This window comes from Rhineura floridana, chromosome 4 (assembly GCF_030035675.1).
Source record: "Rhineura floridana isolate rRhiFlo1 chromosome 4, rRhiFlo1.hap2, whole genome shotgun sequence".
Classification (NCBI taxonomy): Eukaryota; Metazoa; Chordata; class Lepidosauria; order Squamata; family Rhineuridae; genus Rhineura; species Rhineura floridana.
The window spans coordinates 135008373-135023618 of NC_084483.1; the positions used below are offsets into that span (position 1 = coordinate 135008373).

Sequence of the window (15246 nt, forward strand, 5' to 3'; positions counted from 1 at the left end):
CGGCACTGTGGAGCCTGGCTTGCACCTTGGTACACCAGTGAGCTAAGGGCAATGAAACAACCTGGACGATGGCTATAGCGCAAGTGGTGAAAGACGTGCTGTGAGGCTGATCGGGCATGAGTAAAACATCAGAACCATGCCTACTGTGCGGCAGTGAGGGCAGCGAAGAAGAGCTTTTCTGTATTGTCAGGGGTCTGTTGACATCAACTCCAGGAAATGGAGTCTTAGACCCTTCGGAGGCCCACTGTGAATTATTTGCAAGTCATTTTGAGGCTAAAGTTGCTCACCTCCATAGCAGTCTTGATGCCCCATCCACATCTACTGTAGTCCCCATGGGGTGTCCAGTGCAATGTCTGCTGCAACTTCTTGGGAACGGTTTCAGTTGATGCAGCCTGATGACGTGGGAAAGGTGCTTGCGATGATGCGGCCAGCAACGTGTCCTCTTGACCGTTGCCCTTCTTGGCTTATTAAAGCTTGCCGAGGGGGTCTGACAGAGTGGATCCAGGGTGTGGTCAATGCATCGTTGCAGGAGGGAGTGGTTCCAGCCGCCTTGAAAGAGGCAGTGATTCGACCACTCCTGAAAAAGCCCACCCTGGACTCATTAGTTTGTGACAACTACCAACCGGTTGCAAATACCCCCTTTTTAGGGAAAGTGATTGAGAGGATTGTGGCGCAGCAACTGCAAGTACTCTTGGATGAAACAGATTATCTTGACCCATCCCAGTCTGAGTTCAGGCCTGGTTATGGGACTGAATCGGCCTTGGTCACCCTGATGGATGACCTTTATTGGGAGAAGGACAGGGGGAGTGCAACCCTGTTACTCTTACTTGATCTCTCAGTGGCTTTTGATACCATTGACCACGGTATCCTTCTGGGCTCACTTGGTGAGATGGGTATTGGAGGCACTGTTTTACAGTGGTTCCGATCCTATCTCCAGGGTCGTTCTCAGAGAATAGCATTGGGTGACTGTCTTTCAGCCCCCGGGCAGCTGTGCAGACAACAGGTACATGATGCACCCCAAGGAAGGAGGGAGGTAAAACTGGTGACAACACATTGTTTGTTTAGTTATTTGTATGTGAATCCTGAGTTATACCATTGTATTCTTGCTAAAACAAAGTTTGTTTCTTGGCCGAGCAGGAATTTTTGAACCCATGTCACCCTGGTCCAAGTTCAACCCTTCATTTGCTACTCCACAGTGGCTCTTCAGACTGATCAGACCTTTGAGAACTGTGAAGTCTAATTCGCAAACCTAAGCACTCACAGTGTGCTAAAAGGCAAATTACAATGATAGTCTAAATATGATTAATGAAATGAAGCAAAATCTTCCACATTTGCCAAAACAGTGTCACACAGTCTAACTGACAGTGCCAGTGAGTTTGAATTCTCTTGCCTAATTAACATGGTTTGACTCGGGCAGGGTTTTTAACTTTCTCACATGCATCAGTGCTCACCAATATATTCTGTTTAAAGGCTATCCAAGGTTGTTGGGTCCTTGGAAATGTAGATGTTGAAAACTTTCAGCAAACTTCCCTTTTGAATATTTTGATGAAGATCAAACATGAATTAGAGTGCAGGGCAATGTCAGATACCTAACTAAAATGTGTAGCTACCTTTAATGCCGATCTTCACAGCATCATTTGACTGATGGTGCTCCTCGGCTGACTTAGCCACAGTGAATGGCAATGCTGGGATTCTAAAGCCACTACTGGCTACAGGAGTTGTGCACAAAACCTCGCTGGTGATTCTTAGAATACCTCCCTTCATATTGGCGCAGATGATCCTGGAGTACCAGGGCAGTGAGACATGGTACAAAAGCAGTTGCAAAGAACATCTATGCCAGATTCTCATTCAAACCAAGATAACCTGAAGCAAAAGACAACATAGCTCCTGCAGCTTTAACAGTTATATAGAAGAGGAATTTTTAACAGCTTTGTCACTGTGGCACAGCAAGTTTCATCAATCAAAATTCCCTCTTCTGCACAGCTAGGAAAATACAGGAGCCTTTGCATATAGCCCCCTGTTCAAGCCATAGCTTGAAATGTGCCTAACCAGTTGCTGGTTGCTCTGGACTTACTATAGTTCACAGAGCTACTGTAGCTTCAAAAGGAAGTGTTCTTGGGCATCAACCTTAAGATGCAAGCTGGATTTTGATGTGAGGGTATCACTCAAAGAGAGAACATCAGTATAGGATTTCCCTACACCAGCAAAATTGATAATATCAATGTGATACTATATATATATCCATCTAAAAGAGCCAGTGTGGTATAGTGGTTAGAGTGTTGGACTACGATCTGGGAGACCAGGGTTCAAATCCCCACACAGACGTGAAGCTCACTGGGTGACCTTGGGCCAGTCACTGCCTCTCAGCCTCAGAGGAAGGCAATGGTAAACCCCCTCTGAATACCACTTACCATGAAAACCCTGTTCATAGGGTCGTCATAAGTTGGGATCGACTTGAAGGCAGTCCAAAATGGCTTCTTCCAACGGGGTGATTTGCACCTTGAGAAGTCTTTATAAATCTTTACATAATGAAAACAAATTGCATCCAACATTGCATCTAGAGCACAAATGTTTCAAAATTGAAAATATCAATTAAATAATCTTTATGCCTTGAACTGCAAACAATGGGATGGACCCAGAGCTTCCTTTCTTCAAGTGGAAGATCTCTTTCAGAGGCAGAAAGATTTCCCCCAGCTTAGAACAATTTCTTATGCGAAAAAAGAGAACACAGTGCTTCCCTTAATGCAAGGTGTTGTGTAATCTCTTGCACAAGATCTTGCACAATACTCAAGATGCTAAGCCCATGTTGTACAAAGTCTTCTGATAGCTCTTCCACAACAATTTGCAGAACAGCACCTCTGTCAGAATTTCTTTCACTATTGTGTCTCTGGATCCAACTCAATTACATTTCATATTTTAAATAAGGAGTTATTATAAACATGAGTAAAAGAAATCTTGTTCCATACCTGCATCCTTTTCTATTTGAAGTGCCAGTCTTGTATTGGAATGGTCCGCACGTTTTGTGCTGGAAATAAACAGATACCTACAGATTATCTCCGTCTTCTGTTTCTTATAGGTACAAGTGATGTGGTTTAATTCTTGACCCAGCTTAATTTGGCCACATAAAATAGTACTGTGCAGTATTTCATTTGTACACAACCCAGATTCTTTCAATATCAGCAACACTCCTGCTTTGTGAATTGATTGAATTCCTGGCTGTCTGGGATGGCTGTTTCAGAAAGGTAAGGCATTTCATGTAATGAGCCATCTAAAGCACTAGATCCCATGCCATCTACAGTAGTGTAGCTGACACCTGCCATCACATATTGGAAGCCCTCATTAAAAGAATCCTCAAAACTCAATGTAGATTCTAGTTTGAAAGAAATGTTTTCAGTATCCCCTCTTTCCACATTCAAATCATAATATCTACTCTCATGAAACAAATCATATTTTAAAACTCCCTCTGTACGAAAACACATCAACTCACGAAGGAACCAGACATGGGCATTCTGAATGCTGCCATAGTAACAGGAGAGGATAGAGAGTTCTAATATGACCTTTAAATATGTTGTTGTAGTTAACTTGATTGGTTTATTAGTATCAGGGCCAGCCCATCCATTTTGCTACTTGAAGCAAAAGACAAGATGATGTCCCTGATTCCATGTACAGAAGCCAACTGGATTGGCAGCAATATGATTTCAGCATCCTCCATTGAACCCGAGGACAACAGGATAGTTTAGGGGGTGAAGAATAGTACAAATGGAACACACAGCTCTGTCTTCCAGCAGACAGGAATAGTCAGGGAGACTCAGGGGGAATGACTGGGAAATTGCCACTACTCCCTGCCACAGAAGATTCTGCTGCCTGACAGTTGCCTCACTCTGCTTACTGGTAGGACTGGCCCTGATTAATATTCACTAATAGGCAAAATACCTTGTGGTTTAAGAACGTACCTATAGCCCACAGATATTTCTATCAAACTTTAAAAAGCAGGGAAATCGGGCAGCTATAGAGAATGCACCAGGGGAGCAGGAGACCTGGCCTCCTCTCTGAGATATTGGACTGCCCTACAAATTTATCAAAATGCAAACACAATTTGGGTTGGTCTTTCACAGTCCAATCCACTTTCTCTGTAGCTTGGAAGAATTTGGTAGCATGTGCCTCTGAGCATACGGTGAGTGGTGGCAATACCTGCCATCTCCAAAGATGGAGAATTACATATTTGTTTGTTTGTGCTCTTCTTACTTTGCTTCTTTCCTGTGTTACTATTGTTTCTACAGAGAATCTAATCTAGAAAATTTTATTTCCCTCATTATTCATCCTAGCAACCTGTGTCAAATTTATTTTTATTAATTTCAAAGCCTTTTTTATTGCTCTATGTCATATGATGGTGAAGACTGTTGACCATTGAACCGCACTGTCACTGAGTCTGTTTTCCATCAAGTCTGAAAAACTGTAACTAGGGGGAGTTATGTCTTCGCCCAGTCTGGGAACGGACTGCCAAGGCCGTTGCTATGGTAACCATCGCGATAGACTGGGAAAAGTTCTAGCAGCTATCTGTGTTAAGCTGTGTCTTCTGTGTATTGCCTCTGAACTGAGAGGTTCTCTTCTGTGTTTACCTTTGGAGAGAGATGTACCAGAAGGGGGGTGACTGAAGAAACTCTACATGTATTTACTCTTAAGCCTTTGGCTGTAATGTCTTAATAAAGACTCTTAACATGATCTAATGCTCTGAAGAAGTTTCTTGCTCAACTTAACTCCAACGTAATGTATGCTGTTTCACGCAACAACGCACACACGTCAACAGGGGTTATGGGCCCAGATCCACAGCGCATTACACAGGAGTAAGTTGCTGGTCTGAACGGCAGATGGAGTTCCAGAGGGCAGCTTGATTGATTGTACCAGACGGAGGTGAGCAACATGGCTGTAAACCTGTCTGGGGGAGGCGTGCCAATGGAAAGATTGACGGAAAAGAATTATGGCAGCTGGAAGCTGAGGATGCGGGCTTTGCTGATAACAGAGGATTTATGGGACATTATAGATGGACCACCCCTGGCGGTATTGACCGCGGCCTGGAAGCGCAAAGATCAGAGGGTGCAGGCGTTTATAATCTTGGCTCTATCGGATTCTCAACTGATGTGTGTGAGAGATGAGCCATCGGCCAAACAGATGTGGGACGCGTTGCAGGATTTGTCCCAGGAATGGCAGCGGAGGCAGGAGGCGCAGAGAGCCGAGCTGATGGAAGCTGTCACAAGCAAGGAGGAGAGAAGTGCCGAACCGGAGGAGGCAGCCGAAAGCAAACAGGATTACAAGCAGCAGCTGTTAAAGGCTTGTTATACCTGTGGGGCTCGTGGGCATCTCCGAAAAGACTGTGCAGTCAAGCGAAACTCCAGGGACGGAGGCTTGAAGCAGGGAAGTGTGAACTTTGTTTGTAAACAGAAGTCTCAAGATTTAGGACCTGTTAACTGGATTGTCGACAGCGGGGCGAGCCGTATATTAATTAAAGACAGAAGTTTGTTTTATGCTTCAGAAGAAGTGCAGGATTTTGTGCAACTTGCGGATGGATCACAGAAAAGGGTGGAAGCCCGAGGACTGGTGAGATTTAATGAACTTGGGATAATGTCAGAATGTTTGTTCCGGAATTGGCTCATAATATTTTATCAGTTCAAAAACTGGTGACTTCTGGGTATTGTGTAACATTTGATAGAGGAAAATGTTTTGTGCAGAGAAGAGGCAAAGTTGTCTGTCAGGGTTTTATGACACAAGGGCTGTTTAGAATGTCCATGGGTGTGAAGTGTGCTGATGCCTTGAGTTTAATGGGGCGGAAAGAGAATGACGGTCAGAGCTGTAAGAAGACAGCTGTTAAAAGCACACAGCCACAGTATTCATGTAATGCAGTCAGGCTGATGCCTGAAAGAGTGCATCGCAGCCGAGTTTACAAGCCACAGGGTAAGAGACGTGGCAAACGTGCACCTAGAGCACAAGAGAATGCATATTTCAGAGTTTGGTGTCCAGAAACACAAGCACAAACATTTAAACCAGATCTTGACGTAAATCTGAAAGGCAAACTGGTGACAAGGCTTGGAATGAGCCAAAGTTTGATTGAATAAAGTTCTAGCTAAATGTACAGTGATGTTCTGAAATGTACTGTAATGTACTGAGATGTAATTTGGAACTGTATTGCAAGATGTATTGGAGAAATGTATTGTTGTTATTGTTGTAATGAGTTACAGACATGATGGGAAAAAGGGGGAATTGTTGACCATTGAACCGTACTGTCACTGAGTCTGTTTTCCATCAAGTCTGAAAAACTGTAACTAGGGGGAGTTATGTCTTTGCCCAGTCTGGGAACGGACTGCCAAGGCCGTTGCTATGGTAACCATCGCGATAGACTGGGAAAAGTTCTAGCAGCTATCTGTGTTAAGCTGTGTTTTCTGTGTATTGCCTCTGAACTGAGAGGTTCTCTTCTGTGTTTACCTTTGGAGAGAGATGTACCAGAAGGGGGGTGACTGAAGAAACTCTACATGTATTTACTCTTAAGCCTTTGGCCGTAATGTCTTAATAAAGACTCTTAACATGATCTAATGCTCTGAAGAAGTTTCTTGCTCAACTTAACTCCAACGTAATGTATGCTGTTTCACACAACAACGCACACACGTCAATTTGTGTTTCAAATTGGACGTTATGTTCTATTTCTATTTTGGGTGCATTAACAGTTGAATCTGAAACTGCAGTTTGATGTAAAATCAGACTGATTACAATATGTTGCTACTTAAGCAATGACTCTAGCTGTTAGAAAAAAAAACTTGGCCTACCCAAGATGCATGTTTTCAGCCTGCTATGCTTAAACCACTCCACTTAAGGAAAGGTGGGCACGGGCAATTAAAAACATAGGGTACACCTAGAATTTTGCTAGAATATATTTCACCTCCCACTGTTTGATCTTGTGCAAACTGAGACACTCCTGATGTCCACTGGAGACTATTCTGCAGAATAGTTAGAGCCATTATTCCACAATTATTTTTGGAGTTTTTTTAGTGTAAATTTTGCGAAGTTTTTGCTGTACCTTGCATATTCACAGAAATAGAAGCAAAAGAAAATGATTTACTATAGGAAACTTCACTAAAATTGCAAAGTAAATCAAACATATTTAAAGTGAATATCTGAACTATATTAACTGTCTTAATAATGTTGCTTCCTCCCTGCTAAAACGAGATCAGCACAGCACATGTCTTGTTTCTATTATTTGGGCTGATTGTAGGTGTTGCCACCACTCACCGTATGCTCAGAGGCACATGTTACCAAATTCTTCCAAGCTACACAGCAAGTGGATTGAACTGTGAAAGACCAACCCAAATTGTGTTTGCATTTTGAGAAATTTGTAAGGCAGTACAATATCAGTGTTTCTGAGTTCAGGACTATAAGTTTTGTAAGATTTTGTTTTGAAATGAGCTTATGGGAAGCATCAGAATGGCATGGGGGGTATTTTCAATTTAACATTTCGGAATGCAAAAAATCCATGCTGGCTATAGTATACAGCCACTCACGTGGCTGTATAATCAGGTAGCAAACATGGCTCACACAGAACCTATTAAATCTACAGCTCGCCTTCTCCCTTGCAGGCTCCATCCTGAACTTAGCTTCCCTTTGTGCGGACAGGACATTCCCTCAAATTGCCTAAGGCCTTAACAAGTGAGGGATCAGGCAGCAAGGTACTCATTCATCTCTAGCTAACAATAGCTTGTCTTCATATTGTTGGAAGCCAACTACACTCTGTACTATCTGTGACTCCCAACTGGTAGCTACCGTAACAAGTGGGTGATTCCCAGGGCCCAGCTCATACTTAAAGCTTGTGGCTTTAAGTTTACAATGCATTTTCTTTTAGTTGTATTATGTGTAAAATTTGGACTGCAATCTTAAAACAATGAGCTCTTCTTCACTGTGTATCAGCGTTGGATGGAGCAGCAAAACCAGTTTAACATGTTTTTAAAAATTAGGGCTTAAGACAAAACTACTCACTTTTTTCTTTTTACAATATGGTCAACAATGCTGAAAAATACTTTCCTGTTCTAATGGGATTTTGTTTTGGCACACTTTCTTCACTATTTAAGTTGCTATCAACCTCACTTCCAATTGCCCTCGCTAACATCAGCTAACCTCACTAACGACATCTGATTGGCTACATAATATTGTGATGTCATCCTATTAGCTAAGAACATAAGAAGAGCCTGCTGGATCAGGTAAGTGGCCCATGTAGTCCAGCATCCTGTTCTAACAGTGGCCAACCAGATGCCCATGGGAAGCCCACAAGCAGGACCTGAGCACAAGAGCACTATTCTCTCCTGCGGCTTCCAGCAACTGGTTTTCAGAAGCATAGTGCCTCTATCCATAGAGGGAGAGCATAGCCATCATGGCTAGTAGGCATCAATAGCCTTATCCTCCATGAATTTGTCTAATCTTCTTTTAAAGCCATCCAAGCACATATGTTTTCTTAGGGGGACGCTCTGGGACGCAGCCCTGTTACTATTTTTGCAGCCAAGCCCCTGCCAGCACTTTAGACCCTCTGTCTGTCTCTACAGCCAATCAAGCCACAGCAATTCCTGAACTCTTGAGTGTATGCTTACAAGCTAGGCAACCGGAGAATCAAGCAAGGTCAAGAGTCACTACAGCTAATCAGCAGTCAGCATGAATTGCCTTGCATGCTAATTGGCTCCCACCATCTATAGTTGTGGGGAGGAGAGAAACACAAGGAGGGAGAGAGTCAACAGGAATTAAGAGAGGGAAGTTTTCTGAGGAGAGACAGCCAAGCCTGATTTAAGAGGGGGGTTGCATCAGAATCTTACTAAAATGAAGAGCTTTTAAGTAGTTCTACACAAGCCCATAGGAGCCAACACGGAGGGTAGGTGAAGATTGCCACACGGGGTCAGGGGAGGATGGGGCTAAGAGTAAGGTAAAGCAGCATTTTCTCACAGAGAAGGGGATGAAGGAAGCAAGGCTAAAAGAAGGAAGGCTGTTTGTTTGAAAAGGTGCATTGCTTGTAAAGCATTTTTTCACTCTCACTGGTGCTTTTTGCAGATTGTCTGGGAGAAAGTGGAGGGGGCAGAGAGACAAAGGAATAAGAAGAGGGGGTATTTTACAGACATCACTGTGTGAGATAGAACATCTTCTCATCGCTGATCTACAAAAAGCAGGCTTCTTCCTCTTGTAAAATACAGGCAACCTCATTCTTCTTAGCACTTTGCTCTTTTTGTCTTCCTCCACCCTCTGTGAGGCTCTTCCCCGCCCTTCACTTTCTTACAGACAATCTGCAAAAAGCACATTTGAGGGGAAAATAACTGCTTTACAATCAATTCCCCTTGTATTTTACAGATAGCCTACCTTCTCCCTTCCTTCAGCCTTCCCTTGCCCCCTTCTTTGTGAAGAAATGTCACCTCACCTCACTCTCCATCCCCTCTTCTTAGCCCTGTTTCTCTCTCTCTCCCTGTGCACCCTCCATTTTGACTGCAGTAAGTCTGTGCAAGGAGAAAGAAACACTTGTCAAGCAATGCCCCTTGTATTTTACATCATGTGCAAGAGAGAAGTTCTTCTCTCAGTTGATATGCAAAATGCAGGGGGAAGGAACCTGCTTTTCGCAGATCAGCTGTGAGAGGGACCCTTCTTGCAGGCAGCAATGCCCGTAAAATAGCAGCTTCCTTGTCCCCACCCCCCATGGGGAGAAACAACCACTTTGCTAGCTCTACGTTTGGTGTTTGGGGAAGCAGCGCTTTCCAAGCACCTGATTGCCAGCAGGATGTTGTGGCTTGGGACCCCCCTGCAAGGGGTTTTGATGTGGGTTGGATAATGATGTCATGTGATTGACAGGTGGGTGCCCCCAGTCACATGTCAAATTTGCCCTGTGAGGCCAATCCTGGTGACTCATGATGGGACCCTGGACTTCTAAATTTGCCACTACACCACTGCATCCAAGTTGGTGGCCATCACTGCCTCTTGTGGGAGCGAATTTCACAGTTTAACTATGGGCTGCATGAAGAAGTACTTTCTTTTGTCTATCCTGAATCTTCCAACAAACTTCACTGAATGTCCACAATTTCTAGTGTTATGAGAGAGGGAGAAAACTTCTCTATCCACTTTTTCCATGCCATGCATAATTTTATAGACTTCTATAATGTCATCTCTGATTCGCCTTTCTCTAAACCAAAAAGCCTCAAATCCCTTATTAAGTGGCATCATCTGTATGACTAACCATGAAGGAAGAAGTAATAGCAGCCAAGGGAAACAATGGCACTGAAAAGAAATGAAAGACAGCAAACTTTCAAGTCTTAGGTTTTCAGGAGAAATTTCAACCCTACTGAAATAACTAGTTTTAGCTCAAAAACACTGAAGTGTAGAAGATTCACATAGCTCAATCTGCAACCATCCCAGGTGCTTTTTAAATGAGTTTGCAGTGCTTTTACTGCAGAGCTCTTAGAGATGAGCATTTGTAAGAAGACTCAACCCCATTCTGAGGTTCAGAACTTCAAAACAAAAGTTGAAAGAAGATGGAGTTAAGGCTCCTTCCAAATGTTCATCTCTAAGAGCTCTGCAGCAGAAGCACTGAAAACACATTAAAACAGCACCTGGGATGGTTGTGTACTCAGCTATGTGAATCTTTTTCACTTACAGTGTTTTTGAGCTAAATACATACAGCATATAAAGGTTTAAATTCTATTCAAGGAAAATATGTTCAGCTTGATTGCCTAAATAGTGTGGAAAACAAATATAAAGTGGGTTTTTTTAAAAAAAAAACTCAGTTTCTTTTATGACAAGGAAACCTTGTTTATGATTTCTTGCCCTCTCTTCTAAAACATAATATAATAGAAGCCATCCCCTCCAATGATGATTTCAATTAGGGAAACGGGTAGGGAGGGATACACTCCACCTCCACCCATCCCATGGCCAGATTGAGGTCCCAGTGGCTGCTTTTAAGCTTAAAAAAAAGTACTTGAGAGATCCAATCACAGATCTGCTCCATCAGATGTAGTTTGACCCAAAGGTGTACAACTAAAATCATATAATGCATAACAGACTGGCGAGTGATGAGCTTGATCTCTTCCACTTTTCTGTAAAGAAGGTAAAGCCAAAATAAAGCCTCATTTTCTGCAGAATGGCTTTGTCTCACTGGCCTAGCATATGGTAATGCTTCACTCAGTGGTGGGCTGGATGAGAGCCAATAAACTAAATCCTAGCAAGATGGAGGCACTGTGGGTTGGTGGTTCCTGAGTTCACATAATTGGTCAGTTGCTTTGGATGGGGTCATACTCCCTCTGAAAGAGCAGCTTTGTAGTTTGGGGGTGCTCCTGAATCCAGCTTTGGCGCTAGAGGCCCAGGTGACCTCAGTGGATAGGAGTGCCTTTTACCAGCTTCAGCTGGTAAGACAGCTGCATCTGTTTCTGGACCGGGTTAGCCTGACCACTATTGTCCATGCACTGGTAACCTCCATGCTGGATTACTGTAATGCGCTCTATGTGGGGCTGCACTTGAGGTTGGTCCGGAAGCTGCAGCTGGTGCAAAATGCGGCAGTGAGACTGCTCACTGGGGCAGGTTATCGCCAATATGTTACCCCACTACTGAAAGAGTTGCACTAGCTGCCCATTAGCTTCCAGGCCAAGTTTCTAGTTTTGGTGTACAAATCCCTACACAGCTTGGGACCAGGATACTTGAAAGATAATTTTACCCCTTATATACCCCATATATATATGGCAGATGCCATCTTATCAGGAGGTCCGCTCCGCACAACATAGGAAGTGGACCTTTAGTATTGTGGCACTAACACTTTGGAATTCCCTCCCCTTAATTATTAGACAGGCGCCATCTCTGTTACCTTTTTGGTGTCTATTGAAAACCTTCCTCTTTCAACAAGCCTTTTAAGTAGAGGCTTTATCCCAGTCTGTGTCTGTGCTGGAACTACTTTCTAAGATGTTTGGAGTTCATTTTTAAAGATGTTTTTAAGATTTTTAAAAGATGTTTTTAAAGAAGTTTTGTTTTAATATGTTTTAAAGTCTTTTGTTTTTAAGATGCTTTAAAGTGTTTTCAGTGCTTTTGTTTGCCGCCCTGGGCTCCTGCTGGAAGGGAGGGATATATGGAATAAATAAATAATGCTTCAGTTCTTTGTTTGCCTCTGGGTAGCTGAAAAAGCCCCTTCAGGATCAAGCATCCCAAAGGCTACACATATTAAGAGTAACTAAGCTCTACTTTAGAAAATGTTATGCATACATATAGAGGGAAGCTGGCTAAATCAGAAGGCTCTTTCTATTAAGATTTGAGAGTCATGCGTCACACATTATTGGAAATTCAATATATAGGGTTAATTTCTTGTGATGAAAGAGGGAACACAATATAAAATTACAGATCATGTTCTTCGTGTTGGGGATGGAAATCATGTCAAAAATGGGCCAAAAGAAGTTCACGCAACTGCCACGTAAGGTTTTAAAATAACATGTGAAAGAACCCTACAACTTTACCCCTCTGTAACTAAGAATTGTGACCCTGGCCTTCTCCAGTTGTTTAAAATGACATAGCTGTTGTAAAACAAAATTATAGAGAAACTATTTCACTATCAAAGTTCTGGAAATCTGGAGTAATTTAGCCAAGGGACATCCACAAAGTCTAATTTGGACTTTAAAATCTCCACACAATTATGGCAGCTGAATTGCTGCAACTTGTTAAAAGCTCTAAGAATCTGTACAATATTAAAATTCTAATATCATGTATTCCAGACTCAGCTGCACATTCACCCTTGGGCTTTTAGCTGTCAACTAGGATCTCTTTTAAAAATGAACTTTTGGGACTACTGGGGAATGGGGGCTTTTCTCTGGTGGCTTCTAACATTAAATTTTATTCTTACCACTCAGCCAGGGTGATAATTAGCTCAGTAATTTAATTTCTTCTTGAGTGGTGTTATTCCACCCAAACTGAATGCAGGTCCTTTGGAGTTTGCCCGGAGGAGGAGCATGTGAAAATTGTGAGCATCTTCAGCAGGGAGCTAACTAATTCTGAAAGACTCCACTAAAATGTTAAAATGACTTCACTACTACCTGATAATTTTTAAATGCCCATGAAGGCAAATTGGAAAGGTCTAGCATGCATGTAATCACATTATTTTATTAGTAAGTTTGCATTCTTATGATAATATACATTCCATTTTTATATTGCTAACCAAGATGTAATTTTTCTTGTCTAAGACTCATTTATGCCACCTTGTCTAAAAGAAAGAAAAATCTAGTCATATACCAGATCAAAATCCAGATATTTACAAGTTAACAGACCATAGTGGACGGTTATGGTTAGGTAAAGCGGAAAAGGTACCATGCACTAGGGTGACTATGTGTCTTACTTTGCAGAGGACCATCCTCTATATGAAAGGTTGTCCAATCCATGTCCAGTGCAAAGATAACCCTAAGGAAAAGGAGGGCCTTGAAGCTGCCATGAGCAGTTCACCTTAAGGGTTGTGATGACTCACCTGAGCCGCGAAGGCCAGAGGGTGGCAAGGAGAGGAGCAGCGACTCTCAAGGGGGCCCAGGGAAGAGCCAGATGCCAAAGAGGGTTTGCCCAGGCCTTTCACAGACAGTACCTTCAATGTGCATACCAGGGGTGGGATTATCAGTCCAGAGCCTGCCATTTGGCCTCTCGTCAGCAGTTGAATTTTCTATTTAAATTATAGCAATTGGGCAGGATCCAATTGTGACAGTCCACTCACTGGGCACTGTTAGCATAGTACAACAACCAAACCTAATGAGTGTCTTGTGCTTCCAAAAAGATTTTGCGTAACTTTAGTGCAACCACTAGGATTATACTTGGTGCAAGTTAAGCTTTGTGCGCTACCACCTGTGATATTGCTTGCACAATTACTTGTGCAGCATCAACTCTCAAACTTCTTGTGTCAATGTTACACTAGATCTCATCCAATATTTCTAAATTTGTATCTATACATATAAATTAGCATATGCAAATTTTATGAAGATCTGTGTCCTCTTTTTGGCAATGTGTAAGTGGCCATCCTTCCCTACACATACTCAAAGGCACTGTTTAATTTACTCTTTCCTCCTATATTCTTAGTCTTAACACAAGTTTTAAAAACAAGCCTTCGCTCACACTCATATCTGCATATTTTAAAATTAAAAAGGTTAATATTTATTATTTATTTATTAGATTTATATCCTATCCTTCTTCCCAGTTGGGGCCCAGGGTGGCAAGAAAAAACACTAAAAAACACTCTGAAGCATCATAAAAACAGACTTTAAATTACAAAACATCAAAAACATTAAAACAAAACATCTTTTAAAACATCTTTTTAAAAAAGCTTTAAAAATATATTAAAAAGCAATTCCAACACAGAATCAGACTGGGATAAGGTCTCTACTTAAAAGGCTTGTTGAAAGAGGAAGGTCTTCAGTAGGGACCCAAAAGATAACAGAGATGGCATCTGTCTAATATTTAAGGGGAGGGATTTCCCAAGGGTAGGTGCCACTACACTAAAAGTCTGCTTTTGTTGGTGTGCAGAATGGATCTCCTGATAAGATGGTATCTGCAAGAGACCCTCACCTGCAGAGTGTAGTGATTGATTAGGTATATAAGGGGTAAGACGGTCTTTCAGGTATCCTGGTCCCAAGCTGTATAGGGCTTTGTATACCAAAACCAGAACCTTGAACTTAGCCTGGTAGCTGATAGGTAGCCAGTGCAATTCTTGGGAATCTTGGGAATCTGCAGCTGCGATACCCAGTAAGCAGTTTCGCTGCCGCATTTTGCACCAGCTGCAGATTCTGGACCAAACACAAGGGCAGTCCCACATAGAGCACATTACAGTAATCTAGCATGGAGGTTACCAGTGCATGGACAACAGTGGTCAGGCTATCCCAGGCCAGAAACGGCTGCAGCTGTCTTACAAGCCGAAGTTGATAAAAGGTACTCCTACCCACTGAGATCACCTGGGCCTCTAGCAACAAAGATGGATTCAGGAGCACCCACTGACTACAGATCTGTTCTTTCAAAAGGAATAAGACCCCATCCAAAGCAGGCAACTGATTAATTATCCGAACTCGGGAACCACCAACCCACAGCACCTCTGTCTGGCTAAGATTCAGACTCAGTTTATTGGCCTTCATGCAGCCCACCACCAAGTCCTGGCAGCGGTCAAGGGATTGAATGGCCTCTCCCAATTCAGATGTTACAGAGAAATAGAGCTGGGTATCATCAGCATACTGCTGACAC

General features: G+C 42.6%; 1 protein-coding gene across 1 annotated transcript in view; it reads right to left on the bottom strand.

Annotated features, from left to right (window-relative positions):
- The window catches only part of PCNX2 (pecanex 2), a 262726-nt gene that overhangs the window by 85545 nt on the left and 161935 nt on the right, over positions 1 to 15246 (bottom strand). The window contains exon 24 of the mRNA XM_061624508.1: positions 2967 to 3025. Within this exon, the coding sequence (XP_061480492.1) occupies positions 2967 to 3025 (59 nt within the window). The remainder of the gene's footprint in view (positions 1 to 2966; positions 3026 to 15246) is intronic.